This window comes from Chiloscyllium plagiosum, unplaced genomic scaffold (genome assembly GCF_037043375.1).
Source record: "Chiloscyllium plagiosum isolate Xiang-an unplaced genomic scaffold, Cpla_swu_hap1 HiC_scaffold_33, whole genome shotgun sequence".
Taxonomy (NCBI): domain Eukaryota; kingdom Metazoa; phylum Chordata; class Chondrichthyes; order Orectolobiformes; family Hemiscylliidae; genus Chiloscyllium; species Chiloscyllium plagiosum.
The window spans coordinates 20,311,365-20,328,764 of NW_028270171.1; the positions used below are offsets into that span (position 1 = coordinate 20,311,365).

Genomic DNA, 17,400 nt, shown 5'->3' on the forward strand with positions numbered 1-17,400 from the left:
GATTATCAGTGCACACCGGGATAGGGAACGCTGTGTTTAATAACCGTCGAGATTATCAGGGCACACCGGGATATGGAACGCTGTGTTTAATAACCGTCGAGATTATCAGGGCACACCGGGATATGGAACGCTGTGGTTAATAACCGGGGAGATTATCAGTGCACACCGGGATAGGGAACGCTGTGGTTAATAACCGGGGAGATTATCAGTGCACACCGGGATAGGGAACACAGTGGTTAATAACCGGGGAGATTATCAGTGCACACCGGGATAGGGAACACAGTGGTTAATAACCAGGGAGATTATCAGTGCACACCGGGATAGGGAACGCTGTGGTTAATAACCGGGGAGATTATCAGTGCACACTGGGATAGGGAACGCTGTGGTTAATAACCGGGGAGATTATCAGTGCACACCGGGATAGGGAACACAGTGGTTAATAACCAGGGAGATTATCAGTGCACACCGGGATAGGGAACGCTGTGGTTAATAACCAGGGAGATTATCAGTGCACACCGGGATAGGGAACGCTGTGGTTAATAACCAGGGAGATTATCAGTGCACACCGGGATAGGGAACGCTGTGTTTAATAACCGTCGAGATTATCAGTGCACACCGGGATAGGGAACGCTGTGGTTAATAACCAGGGAGATTATCAGTGCACACCGGGATAGGGAACGCTGTGGTTAATAACCAGGGAGATTATCAGTGCACACCGGGATAGGGAACGCTGTGGTTAATAACCAGGGAGATTATCAGTGCACACCGGGATAGGGAACGCTGTGGTTAATAACCAGTAACAGAACAAAGAGCGTGCGGTAAGATTTGACACAGTTAGAGTGGGTACCTAATGTTGATTCACCACATCAGCGAGATTAGAGTTACATGTGAATTCAGATATTGTGATTATTTCCATGGAAGCAGGGAAAGGGAAGAGGATTTTGAAATCATGAAGGAAGGTAGTTTCTCCGTTAGGTATCAGGATCTCTTTTGTTTTCCATGATTTGAACAGAATGCCTCCTCCTGATTGAGCACAATCACTCTTCAGGATTGCTCATATCCGTTGTCATGGCAACAAACTAATTGGCTGCACCATCTGCCACCTGACCCCAAATCTATCACACACTCTCCCACTTGCACACTCACACATACTATCTGTCTCATGCGCACACACAGTCTCTTACACAAACACACACAGACACATGTACATTCTCTCTCATATACACACACACTCTCCCTCACACACACATTCTATCTCACACTCACACAGATACACTCTCTCACACACACATTCACTCTCAAATACACACACTCACAACAGACACACATACATCCCCCCACACACAGACTCTTACACACAGAGCCATACATACACTCCCTCACACACACTCTCATACAGACACACACACGCACTCTCTCTCACATACACACTGACTCACACACACACAGACAAACACTCTGACACATGCGCACACAATCACACACACACTTGCACACACACTCATTCATTCACACACACACACCGTCTCACATAGACACACTCTCTCACACACACACTCTCACGCACACACAACCTCTCACAGATACAAACACACACCCTCTCTCAAACACAGACACACACTGTCACACACACACACTCTCTCACACACACAATGCACAATCACAGAGACACACTCAGACACACATATACACACAAACATCGCAGATTATGAAAGTAAAGCCCGTGGAGATTGTCAACAAAAAGCAACTTGAGGAAGTGTTCAGTGCAATCTTTATCTGAGAAGTATCTGTGCTGAATCTTCTGCAACTTGTAATTCCTGCTTTTTAAAGGAAGGTGGAAATATGAACCTGAAATCCTGGATTGCTCGGGGAAATACAGAATGTATTTCAACAACAAAAAACATGCAACTGTTAGTGCTGGCCCAAGTCAGAAGGAAGGTTAACAAAATGATGTAAAATCCTATTGCTTCTGATTGTTGAGATTAGAGATTAGAGAGTGTACTGGTGAAGTTTGCTATTCCGTGGCAAGATACTAGGGATGCATTCTTCCAGAATTAGTGCCTTCTCAAAAACTGTGAGAACTAGTCAGAAATAAAATATCAGTAAGCAGTGCAGAGCGTTCCAAAACTGTGATTTTACAGCGACTTCAGAGTAAGACATGGTTCAGCGAGGTTTTCAAGGAAAGCTTTACCGACCAGCAGTTATCATCACCCCTTGCGCCTGACATTCTAAGCATTCACAGGTCAAACCGACCTGAGTTAATGTTAGATGTTGAACATTTGTTTTTCCATCTCGATTTATTTCCTGCGCTTGCAATTAGGGAAAAAGGACAGTTTGTAAGTGACCTCACCGTGACTAACTGTTCGGATCTCCACAGTTTTAGGGACCTTCTCTTCCCGATTCCTGCCGCAGGATTTCCGACTGACTTGAGATTTGAACAGTGTGTTCACCAGCGTCGATTTTCCCAAACCGCTCTGACCTACACAGCAGGCGTTAGGAGGTTAGCATTTTAAAAACAAACAGCGGATTGCAAATGAATGCCAATATCGATAAAAGTGTTACATGTTTGGAGGAAGGATGAAGGAGATAGTATTGACCATGCTGTCAAAATGGTTAGGGGTGGCATGGTGGCTCAGTGGTTAGCACTGCTGCCTCACAGCACCAGGGTCCCAGGTTTAATTCCGGCCTCGAGTGACTGTCTGTGTGGGGTTTGCACATTCTCCCCGTGTCTGTGCAGGTTTCTTCCAGGTGCTCCGGTTTCCTCCCACAATCCAAAGATGTGCAGGTCAGGTGAATTGGCCACGCTAAACTGCCCATAGCGATAGGTGCATCATTCAGAGGGAAATGGGTCTGGGTGGGTTACTCTTCGAAGGGTCGGTTGTTGGGCCGAAGGGCCTGTTTCCACACTGTAGGGAATCTTACAAAAAAAACAAGCACAGTACCATGGCTCAGTGGTTAGCACTGCTGCCTCATGGTACCAGGGACCTGGGTTCGATTCCAGCCTCGATGACTGTCTGTGTGGCATTCTCATGTTTTACAGGGTGGGAGTCATGGAGGAGGGGGTACAAAAATAGCAAGAGAAATGTCTCTAAAAGGGTACCTCCCTTCCTGCTGCCAAGTTAGATTGATAAATTCTTAATCTCACAAGGAATTAAGGGATACAGGGAGAGTGGTGTTGAAATGCCCATCAGCCATGATTGAATGGCAGAGTGGACTCAATGGGACTTCCTTCCACTCGTATGTCTTATATTCTTATGGTCTAAGTCCATTGACCAGGCAATAAAGCTTATTATGGTGGTACAGGCTGTCTTAAAGGACATCCGAATACTCATTATTTTCATCCAACTGACCAATTACAACAGTACCTGCAAGGGCATCCCTCCCACAGTCCAACGATGTGCAGGTGAGGTGGGTTAGCCATGCTTAAATCCAGGGTTATGGGGATAGGGTCTGGATGGGATGCTCTCAGGAGGGTAGTGTGGACATGATGGGTTGAATAGTCTGCTCCCACACTGTAGGGGGTTTAATGAGGTCCGGGCATTGATCTCGATTCCCGAATCATTCTGTGGTTCCAATTGTGAACAAGATGAAAAAAGGTGCAAATAAAATAATCCGCTTGGCTTCCAGAAGAATAGAATTCCACCATGGGGAGTCTGGGCTGTCAAATTCGTCAATGTCCTGATATCTGTGCCCGGTTTCTGAGGTTACGAGGGGTAACGTAAACATTTGTACCTCAGATGAAGCAACCAACTGGAGGTTGGCCTGCACCAGAGAGCTACTTTACCAAAGGGGCGGGCTTTTACAGGGTGGGAGTCATGGAGGCGAAGGTTGGGGTGGGGAGGGGTGCTAGAGAAAGGCCAATTTTGACGGTATTAGGCAAGAACTTTCGAAAGCTGATTGGAGGCAGATGTTCGCAGGTAAAGAGACGGCTGGAAAATGGGAAGCCTTCAGAAATGAGATAACAAGAATCCAGAGAAAGTATATTCCTGTCAGGGTGAAAGGGAAGGCTGGTAGGTATAGGGAATGCTGGATGACTAAAGAAATTGAGGGTTTGGTTAAGAAAAAGAAGGAAGCATATGTCAGGTATAGACAGGATAGATCGAGTGAATCCTTAGAAGAGTATAAAGGCAGTAGGAGTATACTTAAGAGGGAAATCAGGTGGGCAAAAAAGGGACATGAGATAGCTTTGGCAAATAGAATTAAGGAGAATCCAAAGGGTTTTTGCAAATACATTAAGGACAAAAGGGTAACTAGGAGAGGATAGGGCCCCTCAAAGATCAGCAAAGCGGCCTTTGTGTGGAGCCGCAGAAAATGGGGGAGATACTAAACGAATATTTTGCATCAGTATTTACTGTGGAAAAGGATATGGAAGATATAGACATAGGGAAATAGATGGTGACATCTTGCAAAATGTCCAGATTACAGAGGAGGAAGTGCTGGATGTCTTGAAACGGGTAAAGGTGGATAAATCCCCAGGACCTGATCAGGTGTACCCGAGAACTCTGTGGGAAGCTAGAGAAGTGATTGCTGGGCCTCTTGCTGAGATATTTGTATCATCGATAGTCATAGGAGAAGTACCGGAAGACTGGAGGTTGGCAAACGTGGTGCCACTGTTTAAGAAGGGTGGTAAAGACAAGCCAGGGAACTATAGACTGATGCTTTCCATTATTGGTCAGAGTATTGAGTACAGGAGTTGGGAGGTTATGTTGCGGCCATACAGGACATTGGTTAGGCCACTGTTGGAATATTGCATGCAATTCTGGTCTCCTTCCTGTTGGAAAGATGTTGTGAAAGGGTTCAGAAAAGATTTACAAGGATGTTGCCAGGGTTGGAGGATTTGAGCTACAGGGAGAGGCCGAACAGGCTGGGGCTGTTTTCCCTGGAGCGTCGGAGGCTGAGGGGAGACCTTATAGAGGTTTATAGAATTATGAGGGGCATGGATAGGATAAATAGACAAAGTGGGAGTGCAGAACTAGAGGGGATAGGTTTAGGGTGAGAGGGGAAGGATATAAAAGAGACCTAAGGGACAACAATTTTCACACAGAGGGTGGTACGTGTATGGAATGAGCTGCCAGAGGAAGTGGTGGAGGCTGGTACAATTGCAACATTTAAGAGGCATTTGGATGGGTATATGAATAGGAAGGGTTTGGAGGGATATGGGCTGGGTGCTGGCAGGTGGGACTAGATTGGGTTGGGATATCTGGTCAGCATGGACAGGTTGGACCGAAAGGTCTGTTTCCATGCTGTACATCTCTATGATTCTATGACTCTATGACTGGCTGTAAAAGGGCCCCTCCCTTCCTGATTGGTTATAGAAAATAAGGAGTGCAGATGCTGGAGATTAGAGTCCAGATCAGAGTGGTCCTGGAAAAGCACAGCAGGTCAGGCAGCATCCGAGGAGGAGGAGAATTGACCTTTCGGACAAAAGACCTTCATCAGGAATGAGGCTGGAACCTCGGGGGTGGAGAGATAAATGGGAAAGGGGGGTAATGCTGAGGAGAAGGTAAGTTGAGAGTGCAATAGATGGATGGAGGTGGGTGTAATGGTAATAGGTCGGAGGAGAGGGTGGAGCATATAGGTGTGAAGGAAGATGGACAGGTCAAGAGGGTGGTGCTGAGTTGGAGGCTTGGGACTAGGATAAGTTGGGGGAGGGGAAATGAGGAAGCTGTTGAAATCCATATTAATCCTGTCTGGTTCCAGGGCCCTAAGGCGGAAGATGTGACATTCTTCCTCCAGGTGTCAGGTGGTAATGATTTAGTGGTGGAGGAGGTCCAGGACCTGCATGTCCTTGACAGAGTGGGGGAGGGGGAGCTGAAGTGATCAGCCACAGGGGGGTGGGTGGGTGGGTGCGGGTGTCCCAGAGATGTTCTCTGAAACGATCTGCAAGAAGGCGTCCTGTCTCCCCGATGTAGAGGAGACTGCACTGGGTGCAACGGATACAGTAGATGACATGTGCGGACATGCAGATAAGTTTCTGATGGATGTGGAAGGATCCTTTGCGGCCTTAGATGGACGTGAGAGGGGCGGTGTTGGCACAGGTTTTGCACTTCTGCGTTGACAGGGGAAGGTACCAGGAGCGGAGTGTGGCTGGTGAGGGGCATGGACCTGACAAGGCAGTCGTGGTGGGAATGGTCTCTCCGGAACACAGATAGGGGTGGGCAGGGATATATATCTCTGGTGTTGGGGTCCGGTTGTAGGTGGTGGAAGTGGCAGAGGATGATGTGGAGGTTGGTGGGTGCGAGGTGAGGACTGGGGATGGGGGTGGAGGGGTTCTGTCCTTGTTGCGTTGGGAGGGGTGGGGTTCAAGGGTGGAGGTGTGGGAAATGGAGGAGATGTGCTGGAGGGCATTGTCAACCACGTGGGAAGGAGCCATCTGGGACTTTCTGAGATGGAATTGGGAACAGATGCTGTGGAGGCGGAGGGATGGGGAATAAAGGATGGCGTTTTACAGAAGGCAGGGTGGGAGGAGGTGTCGTCCAGGTAGCTGTGGGAGTCAGTGGGTTTGTAGTAAATGTCCCTCCCTTCTGATGCCAAGTCTATTGATCAGGCAATGAAACTTACCATGGAGGTAGAGGTTGTCTTAAACGACACCCGATTACTCATTATTTTCATCCAACTAACCAATAACAACCATTTTTTTTTTACTTAATCAAGTTTCCACAATCTGAATCTAACTTTGCAACTTTACCCTTGTTCACCCATGAAGTCAGGAGTGTGATGGAATACTCCCCACCTGCCTGGATGGGGGCAGTCCCAACAACACTCAAGAAGCTCAACACCATCCAGGACAAAGCAGCCCACTCGATTGACACCACATCCACAAACATCCATTCCCTCCCCCACCGACGCTCAGTAGCAGCAGGGTGTACCATCTCCAAGATGCACCGCAGAAATTCACCACAGATCCTCAGGCAGCACCTTCCAAACCCATGACCACTTCCATCTCGAAGGACAAGGACAGCAGATACATGGGAACACCACCCCCCTGCAAGTTCCCCTCCAAGCCCCTCCCCATCCTGACTTGGAAATATCTCGCCGTTCCTTCACTGTCACTGGGTCAGAATCCTGGAATTCCCTCCCTAAGGGACAACCCATAGCAGGTGGACTGCAGCGGTTCAAGATGGCAGCTCACCCCCACCTTCTCAAGGGGCAACTAGGGACAGGGCAATAAATATCGGACCCAGCCCAGAGACGATCACATCCCACAGAAATGAATCAATAAAAGAGGTTGACCCACGGAACAATGGAGCACAAAAGGAGCCCATTCCACCCATTGTGTCTGTGTCAGCTCTTTCAAAGCTGGTTTGTCCCAGTCCCTTGGCTTTTCCTAGTCCCCCGGACTCTCTCAGTCCTGCGGATTCTCCCAGTCACTCAGATTTTCCCAGGCCCCCCAGTTTTCCCCAGTCCCCTCGGATTCTCCCAGGCCCCCGGATTCTCCTAACACCCCAGTTTTCCCCAGTCCCCTCGGATTCTCCCAGTCCCCTGGATTCTCCCACTCCCCCCCGGATTCTCCCAGTCCCCCATGGATTTTCCCAGTTCCCCCAGTTTGCCCCAGGCCCCCAGTTCTCCCAGGCCCCTGGATTCTCCCAATCCCCCGGATTTACCCAGCTCCCCCGGATTTTCCCAGCTCCCCTGGATTCTCCCAGTCTCCCCGGATTCTCCCTGACAGCCCTACATTCTTCATTAAGTCCATTCGAAAGCTTCTGCTGAGTTTGCTTCCCTTATGGAACAGCTCTCTGTAGCTTATGGCATTCACTGTGTTCGGAGGATGCTCTCCAGGGCTTAGCAGAATTTCGGGAATTGTGTCCTCTGTCGTGTGAGCAGGTAAAGAGAGGGAGCTTTGGGGAAGGTTAAAGGCAGCGTCGAGTACAATATCTCAGTTCTCACCCACGACCATGATGTTAAAGTCAAAGCCAGTCTTCATGGTCTTCCGCCTCATCTGCTCAATGATGGTGTCGATTCCCACGTAGCCAAGGAGCTGGGATCCCATCGCTGATGGTTTCATGGGAACGGCTGGCTTGGGTTTAGGATCCTGAACCATGTCCGACATCCCAGATCCAATTTTTTTATCCTCTTCCAAACCTAAGGAAAAATTGGAAATTGTGTGAATTCCACATCTCCACAAGGTTTTAGTGATAATCCACCCTCTTTTGGAATGCTCTGTTAAGAATTCCTTGAATCTTAGAATCTGGGGGCCTGGGAGGATCTATAGGCCTGGGACAATCCGGGGGATTGGCAGCTAAGATTGAACCACAGCCAACTCTACTCCGGAAACCCCTTAAAATGATTTTTTTCGCTAAATCTCTCTGCGGTTTCACCGCTCCAAACCTCCATCACTTCCTCCAGCCCCTACAGTCTTCGCAATCTCTGTAACCCCCCTCCATCCCCCTACACCCCGTCCCTATCTCTGTAACCCCCTCCAGCCCCTACACCCTTCTCAATCTCTGTAACCTCCTTCATCCTGCTATACCCCCTCCCTGTCTCTGTAACCTCCTCCAGCCCCTACACCCCCACCCTAACTCTGTAACCTCCTCCAGCCCCAACACCCCCTCCCTATCTCTGTAACCCCCTCCAGCCCCTACACCCTTCTCAATCTCTGTAACCTCCTTCATCCTGCTATACCCCCTCCCTGTCTCTGTAATCTCCTCCAGCCGCTACACCCCCTCCCTATCTCTGTAACCTCCTCCAGCCGCTACACACCCTCCCTATCTCTGCACCCTCCTCCAGCCCCTACACCCCCTCCCTATCTCTGTAACCTCCTCCAGCCCCTACACCCCCTCCCTATCTCTGTAACCTCCTCCAGCCGCTACACACCCTCCCTATCTCTGTAACCTCCTCCAGCCGCTACACACCCTCCCTATCTCTGCACCCTCCTCCAGCCCCTACACCCCCTCCCTATCTCTGTAACCTCCTCCAGCCCCTACACCCCCTCCCTATCTCTGTAACCTCCCCCAGCCGCTACACACCCTCCCTATCTCTGTACCCTCCTCTAGTCCCTACACCCCCTCCCTATCTCTGTAACCCCCTTCAGTCTGTATTAGAACATAGAACATAGAAACGTACAGGACAGAACAGGCCCTTAGGCCCACGATGTTGTGCTGAGACTTAATCCTAATGTAAAATATAATAACTTAACCTACGCACCCCTCAACTCACTGCTCTCCATGTGCATGTCCAGCAGTCGCTTAAATGTCCCTAATGACTTCGCTTCCACCACCACCGCTGGCAACGCATTCCATGCATTCATAACTCTCTGCGTAAAAGAACCTACCTCTGACGTCTCCTTTATACCTTCCTCCTAATATCTTCAAACTATGACTTCTCGTATTAGTCAATCCTGCCCTGGGGAAAAGTCTCTGGCTATTGACTCTATCTATTCCTCTCATTATTTTGTACACCTCGATCAGGTCTCCTCTCTTCCTCCTTTTCTCCAGAGAGAAAAGTCCGAGCTTAGTCAATCTCTCTTCATACAGCAAGCCCTCCAGTCCAGGCAGCATCCTGGTAAACCTTCTTTGCACCCTCTCCAAAGCCTCTGTATCTTTCCTATAGTAGGGCGACCAGAACTGGACACAATATTCCAAGTGTGGTCTCACCAGGGACTTTTGAGCTGCAGCAAAACCTCGCGGCTCTTAAACTCGATCCCCCTGTTAATGAAAGCCAAAACACCATATGCTTTCTGAACAATCACTTGGGTGGTAACTTTGAGGGATCTATGTACTTGCACACCCAGATCCCTCTGTTCCTCCTCACTGCCAAGAATCCTGTCTTTAATCCTATATTCAGCACTCGAGTTCGACCTTCCAAAATGCATCACTTCACATTTATCCAGGTTGAACTCCATCTGCCATTTCTCAGCCCAGCTCTGCATCCTGTCTATGTCATGCTACAGCCTGAAATAGCCCTAGATACTATCAACGGCACCTTCAACCTTTGTGTCATCTGCAAATTTACTAACCCACCCCTCAACCTCCTCATCCAAGTCATTTATAAAAACTACAAAGAGCAGAGGATGAAGGACACAGCCCTGCGGGACCCCACTCAACACTGACCTCCAGGCAGAATACTTTCCATCTACAACCACTCTCTGCCTTCTGTCAGCCAACCAATTCTGAATGCAGATAGCCAAATCTCCCTATATCCCATACTTCCTGACTTTATGAATGAGCCTACCTTGGGAAACCTTATCAAATGCCTTGCTGAAATCCATATACACCACATCCACTGCTCAACCTTCGTCAACCTGCATCGTCATCTCCTCAAAGAACTCAATAAGATTTGTGAGGCATGACCTGCCCCTCACAAAGCCATGCTGACTGCCTTTGATCAAATAGTCATAAATCCTATCCCTCAGAATTCTTTCCAAAACCTTGCTGACCACAGACGTAAGACTGACTGGTCTGTAATTGCCAGGGATTTCCCAATTCCCCTTCTTGAAAAGAGGAATAACATTCGCCTCCTTCCAATCTTCAGGTACGACTCCCGTGGAGCGTGAGAAGGCAAATATCCTCACCAACAGCTTAGCAACCCCCTTTCTCGCTTTTCGGAGCAGCCTGGGATAAATCTGGTCTGGCCCTGGGGACTTATCAATCTTTTAATGTTTTCCAACATTTCCAGCACATCAACTTCACCGATCTTGATCTGGTCAAGCCTGTATCCCAGCTCCTCAAAGTTTTCATTTACAACAAGTTCCATTTCCTTGGTGAAAACCGAAGCAAAAAACCCATTTAGGGCTTCCCCTATCTGCTCAGACCCCACGCACAAGTTCCCTCCGCTATCCCTGATCGGCCCTACCTTCTCCCTGCTCATTCTCTTATTCCTCACGTATGAGTAAAATGCCTTTGGGTTCTCCCTAATCCTCCCATCAAGCCTTTCTCACGCCCCCTCTTGACCTTCCTCAGTCCATTCCTGAGCTCCTTTCTAGCAAGCCTGTAATCCTCTAAAGCTGTGCTCGATCCTTGCTTCCTCCACCTTACGTAAACAGCCTTTCTTTTGATGAGAAACTCCTCTGTTCTCATCATCCAACGCTCCTTAATCTTACCCCTTCTTACCTGTCTCAGAGGAATAAATTTGTGCATGACTCGCAACAACTGCTCCTTAAATAGTCTCCACATGTCTGCTGTGCCCTTTCTGTGGAACAATTGCTCCCAGTCTGTACTTCCCAACCCCTGGCTGATAGCATCATAATTTCCTTTTCCCAAATTAAATGTCTTCCCTCGGTAACTGCTCCTTTCCCTCTCTAAGGCTATGGTAAATGTGAGGCAATTGTGGTCACTGCCACCAAAGTTCTCCCACGGCGAGATCTGACACCTGTCCTGGCTCGTTGCTGAGCACCAAATCCAAAATGGCCTCTCCCCTCGTCAGTCTGTTGACATATTGAGTAAGGAAACCCTCCTGAACATACCTGACAAAATTGGCTCCATCCAAACCATCTACACTTAGGAAGTTCCAGTCGATATTGGGAAAGTTGAAATTACCGATGCATTCCCCCCTATCTCTGTAACCTCCTCTAGCGCCTACATCCCTCTCTATCTCCTTAACCTCCCACAGCCCCTAATCCCCTCCCTATCTCTGTAACCTCCCCAGCCCCTAATCCCCCTCCCTTTCTCTGTAACCCCCTCCAGCCTCTAATCCCCCTCCCTATCTCTGTAACCCCCTCCAGCCCCGACACCCCCTCCCTATCTCTGTAACCCCCTCCAGCCCCGACACCCCCTCCCTATCTCTGTAACATCTTCCAGCACCTCCACCCCCTCTAAATCTCTGTAATCCCCTCCAGCCTCTAATCCCCCTCCCTATCTCTGAAATCTCCTCCAGCCCTTAATCCCCCTCCTTATCTCTGTAACCTCCTCCAGCCCCAACATTGCTCCTATCTCTGTACCCTCCTCCAGCCCCTAAACCCCTCCCTACCTCTGAAACCTCCTCCAGTCCCTACATTCCTCCCTATCTCTGTAACCTCCTCCAGCATCTACAACCCCTCCCTATCTCTGTAAACCCCTCCAGCCCTACTCCCCCTCCCTATCTCTGTAACCCCCTCCAGCCCCTACACCCCCTCCCTACCTCTGTAAACCCCTCCAGCCCCTACACCCCCTCCCTATCTCTGTAACATCCTCCAGCCCCTACAATAGACAATAGGTGCAGGAGTTGGCCATTCTGCCCTTCGAGCCTGCACCACCATTCATTATGATCATGACTGATCATCCTCAATCAGTATCCTGTTCCTGCCTTATCTCCATAACCCTTGATTCCACTATCTTTGAGAGCTCTATCCAACTCTTTCTTAAATGAATCCAGAGACTGGGCCTCCACTGCCCTCTGGGGCAGAGCATTCCACACAGCCACCACTCTCTGGGTGAAGAAGTTTCTCCTCATCTCTGTCCTAAATGGTCTACCCCGTATTTGTAAGCTGTGTCCTCTGGTTCGGCACTCACCCATCAGCGGAAACATGTTTCCTGCCACCAGAGTGTCCAATCCTTTAATAATCTTATATGTCTCAATCAGATCCCCTCTCAGACTTCTAGTCTCAAGGGTATACAAGCCCACCCACTCCAATCTTTCACCCCCTTCCTATCTCTGTAACCTCCTCCAGCCCCTACACCCCCTCCCTATCTCTGTAACCTCCTCCAGCCTCTAATCCCCCTCCCTATCTCTGTAACCACCTCCAGCCCCTATATCCTCTCCCTATCTCTGCAACCTTCTCCAGCCCCTACACACCCTCCCTATCACTCTAACCTCCTCCAGACCCTACACCTCCTTCCTATTTCTGTAACCCCCTACACCCCCTCCCTATCTCTGTAACCTTCTTCAGCCCCTACACACCCTCCCTAAAACTCTAACCTCCTCCAGACCCTACACCCCCTCCCTATCTCTGTAACCCCCTCCAGCCCCTACACCCCCTCCCTACCTCTGTAACCCCTTACACCCCCTCCCTATCTCTGTAACCTCCTCCAACCCCTACACCCCCTCCCTATCTCTGTACCCACCTCCAGCCCCTAATCCCCCTCCCTATCTCTGTACCCACCTCCAGCCACTAATCCCCCTCCCTATCTCAGTAACCTCCTCCAGCCCCTACAACCCCTCCCTATCTCTGTAACCTCCTCCAGCCCTTACAACCCCTCCTTATCTCTGTTACCACCTCCAGCCCCTACACTCCCTCCCTATCTCTGTACCCACCTCCAGCCCCTACCCCCCTCCCTATCTCTGCAAACCCCTCCAGCCCCTACACCCCCTCCCTATCTCTGTAACCCCTCAAGCCCCTACTCCCCTCCTTATCTCTGTAACCCCCTCCAGCCCCTACAACCCCCTCCCTATCTCTATAACCACCTCCAGCCCCTACATCCCTCCCTGTGTCTGTAACCTCCTCCAGCCCCTACATCCCACTCTATCTCTGTACCCTCCTCCACCCCCTACACTCCCTCCCTATCTCTGTACCCTCCTCCAGCCCCTACACCCCTCCTTATCTCTGTACCCTCCTCCAGCCCCTACACCCCACCCTATCTCTGTAACCCCCTCCAGCCCCTACAACCCCCTCCCTATCTCTGTACCCTCCTCCAGCCCCTACACCCCTCCCTATCTCTGTAACCTCCTCTAGCCCCTACACCCCTCCCTATCTCTGTACCCTCCTCCAGCCCCTATATCCTCTCCCTATCTCTGTACCCCCCCCAGCCCCTACAACCCCCTCCCTATCTCTATAACCACCTCCAGCCCCTACATCCCTCCCTGTGTCTGTAACCTCCTCCAACCCCTACATCCCTCCCTATATCTGTACCCTCCTCCAGCCCCTACACCCCTCCCTATCTCTGTACCCTTCTCCAGCCTCTACACCCCTCCCTATCTCTGTACCCTCCTCCAGCCACTACACCCCTCCCTATCTCTGTACCCTCCTCCAGCCACTACACCCCTCCCTATCTCTGTACCCTCCTCCAGCCACTACACCCCTCCCTATCTCTGTACCCTCCTCCAGCCACTACACCCCTCCCTATCTCTGTACCATCCTGCAGTCCCTACACCCCTCCCTATCTCTGTACCCTCCTCCAGCCCCTACACCCCTCCCTATCTCTGTACCCTCCTGCAGCCACTACACCCCTCCCTATCTCTGTACCCTCCTCCAGCCCCTACACCCCTCCCTATCTCTGTACCCTCCTCCAGCCCCTACACCCCTCCCTATCTCTGTACCCTCCTCCAGCCCCTACACCCCTCCCTATCTCTGTAACCCCCTCCAGCCCCTATAACCCCCTCCCTATCTCTATAACCACCTCCAGCCCCTACATCCCTCCCTGTGTCTGTAACCTCCTCCAACCCCTACATCCCTCCCTATCTCTGTACCCTCCTCCAGCCTCTACACCCCTCCCTATCTCTGTACCCTCCTCCAGCCACTACACACCTCCCTATCTCTGTACCCTCCTCCAGCCACTACACCCCTCCCTATCTCTGTACCCTCCTCCAGCCACTACACCCCTCCCTATCTCTGTACCCTCCTGCAGTCCCTACACCCCTCCCTATCTCTGTACCCTCCTCCAGCCCCTACACCCCTCCCTATCTCTGTACCCTCCTGCAGCCCTTACACCCCTCCCTATCTCTGTACCCTCCTCCAGCCACTACACCCCTCCCTATCTCTGTACCCTCCTCCAGCCCCTACACCCCTCCCTATCTCTGTACCCTCCTGCAGCCCCTACACCCTTCCCTATCTCTGTACCCTCCTCCAGCCCCTACACCCCTCCCTATCTCTGTAACCCCCTCCAGCCCCTATAACCCCCTCCCTATCTCTATAACCACCTCCAGCCCCTACATCCCTCCCTGTGTCTGTAACCTCCTCCAACCCCTACATCCCTCCCTATCTCTGTACCCTCCTCCAGCCCCTCCACCCCTCCCTATCTCTGTAACCCCCTCCAGCCCCTACACCCCTCCCTATCTCTGTACCCTCCTGCAGCCCCTACACCCCTCCCTATCTCTGTACCCTCCTCCAGCCCCTACACCCCTCCCTATCTCTGTACCCTCCTCCAGCCACTACACCCCTCCCTATCTCCGTACCCTCCTCCAGCCCCTACACCCCTCCCTATCTCTGTACCCTCCTCCAGCCCCTACACCCCTACCTATCTCTGTACCCTCCTCCAGCCACTACACACCTCCCTATCTCTGTACCCTCCTCCAGCCACTACACCCCTCCCTATCTCTGTACTCTCCTCCAGCCCCTACACCCCTCCCTATCTCTGTACCCTCCTCCAGCCCCTCCACCCCTCCCTATCTCTGTAACCCCCTCCAGCCCCTACACCCCTCCCTATCTCTGTACCCTCCTGCAGCCCCTACACCCCTCCCTATCTCTGTACCCTCCTCCAGCCCCTACACCCCTCCCTATCTCTGTACCCTCCTCCAGCCACTACACCCCTCCCTATCTCCGTACCCTCCTCCAGCCCCTACACCCCTCCCTATCTCTGTACCCTCCTCCAGCCCCTACACCCCTACCTATGTCTGTACCCTCCTCCAGCCCCTACACCCCACCCTATCTCTGTACCCTCCTGCAGTCCCTACACCCCTCCCTATCTCTGTAACCTCCTCCAGCCACTACACCCCTCCCTATCTCTGTACTCTCCTCCAGCCCCTACACCCCTCCCTATCTCTGTACCCTCCTGCAGTTCTGAAACATTCTGAAACCAGGTTGAAATATAAACGATATCGGGGGTGATTTGACATGGTGGAGGCTGAGATGGCATTTCCCCTCAGGGAGTGAATCCATAACCAGGGCTCACGGTTCGGAAAAATAAGGAAATGCGCCCTTTAAGACAGATGAGATGGAATTCCTCTTTCCGAAGGTCATTAATCTGTTCCCCAGCGAGCAATACAGACTGGATCATGGAATATAGTCAGGGCTGCGTCAGAGAGATCTTTGGTTGAGAGGGTGATGGGGTAGAAAAGGCAGGGGAGCAGAGTCAAGGATGAACTCCGAACAGCCCTGATCTTCTGCGATGGCGGAGCAGGCCGGGGGGATTGTGTGGCCTACTCCTGCTCCCATTTCGTATGACCCTATGACCTCTGTAATCCTCCCATTCCAGGCTCTTGCACATTTATAGTCATTGAGCCGTAGAGATGTACAGCACGGAAACAGACCCTTCAGTCCAACCCGTCCATGCCGACCAGATATCCCAACCCAATCTAGTCCCACCTGCCAGCACCCGGCCCATATCCCTCCAAACCCTTCCTACTCATATACCCATCCAAATGCCTCTTAAATGTTGCAATTGTACCAGCCTCCACCACTTCCTCTGGCAGCTCATTCCATACATGCACCACCCTCTGCATTTCTCTCCATCCTTGGCCAGTCTACAGCCATATAAACTCTGCGATTTTCTCCCTTTCACCTCTCTGCCCCCTCCATCAAACTCCTGTTGCTCACGATCCCTTTATCTCACTCGTCAGGCTGTGCCTGATGTAACTTCCTGCAAAGCAGCCTGGGACATGCCACTCTCCTGTACATTCCATTATGGGTGGCACGGTGGCTCAGTGTTTAGCACTGCCACCTCACAGTGCCAGGGACCCAGGTTCAATTCCAGCCTCGGGCGACTGTCTGTGTAGAGTTTGCACATTCTCCCCGTGTCTGGGTGGGTTTCCTCTGCGTGCTCTGGTTCCCTCCTACAATGAGGAGAAAGTGAGGGCTGGAGATCAGAGCTGAAAATGTGTTGCTGGAAAAGCACAGCAGGTCAGGCAGCATCCAAGGAACAGGAGAATCAACGTTTCGGGCATGAGCCCTTCTTCAGTCCATTTTCCTAAAGAAGGGCTCATGCCCGAAACGTCGATTCTCCTGCTCCTTGGATGCTGCCTGACCTGCTGCGCTTTTCCAGCAACACATTTTCAGTTCTTTCCTCCTACAATCCAAAGATGTACAGGCTAGGCGGATTCCTCATGGGAAACACAGGGTTACAGGGATAGACTAAGGGGATGAATCTGGGTGGGATGCTGTTTGGAGGGTTAGAGTGGATTTGATGGGCCAAATAGCCTCCTTCCACACTGTAGGGATTCTTTTTTTTTATTTTATTAAACAAATTACAAAAACAGTTTACAACAAACAGTTACATTTACAGCTGCATACAAGAGACAGCAATTTTACAAGGGAGAGGAGCAGCAAAGCCAGGCCCCAAACCCTACCATTCAAACAGTTTACAGGGACATGAGGACAAACCTCAAATCCCAGTTTCACATAAAGATATAAAGAGACAACAGCAATGACAGTTGTACATTAGACAGTACTGTTACATACAAAAGTGCAGACAATACAAACCCAGCAAGCCCCCGCCCCTCCCACCTTCCAACCACTCTAAGGCACTGTAGGTATTCTATGGTTAAACCTTCTATAACAATGCAGGTGGTTGTTGTTGTAGTAATTAGACTACCGTATCCATAGAAAGCACCGTT

General features: G+C 50.8%; 1 protein-coding gene across 1 annotated transcript in view; it reads right to left on the minus strand.

Moving 5' to 3' along the window:
- Positions 1 to 17,400, minus strand: part of septin3 (septin 3) — a 59,244-nt gene that overhangs the window by 26,103 nt on the left and 15,741 nt on the right. Inside the window, exons 2-3 of the mRNA XM_087978333.1 lie at positions 7,888 to 8,082; positions 2,351 to 2,479 (exon numbers count right to left, since the gene is read on the minus strand). Coding sequence (XP_087834459.1) covers positions 2,351 to 2,479; positions 7,888 to 8,082 — 324 coding nt within the window. The remainder of the gene's footprint in view (positions 1 to 2,350; positions 2,480 to 7,887; positions 8,083 to 17,400) is intronic.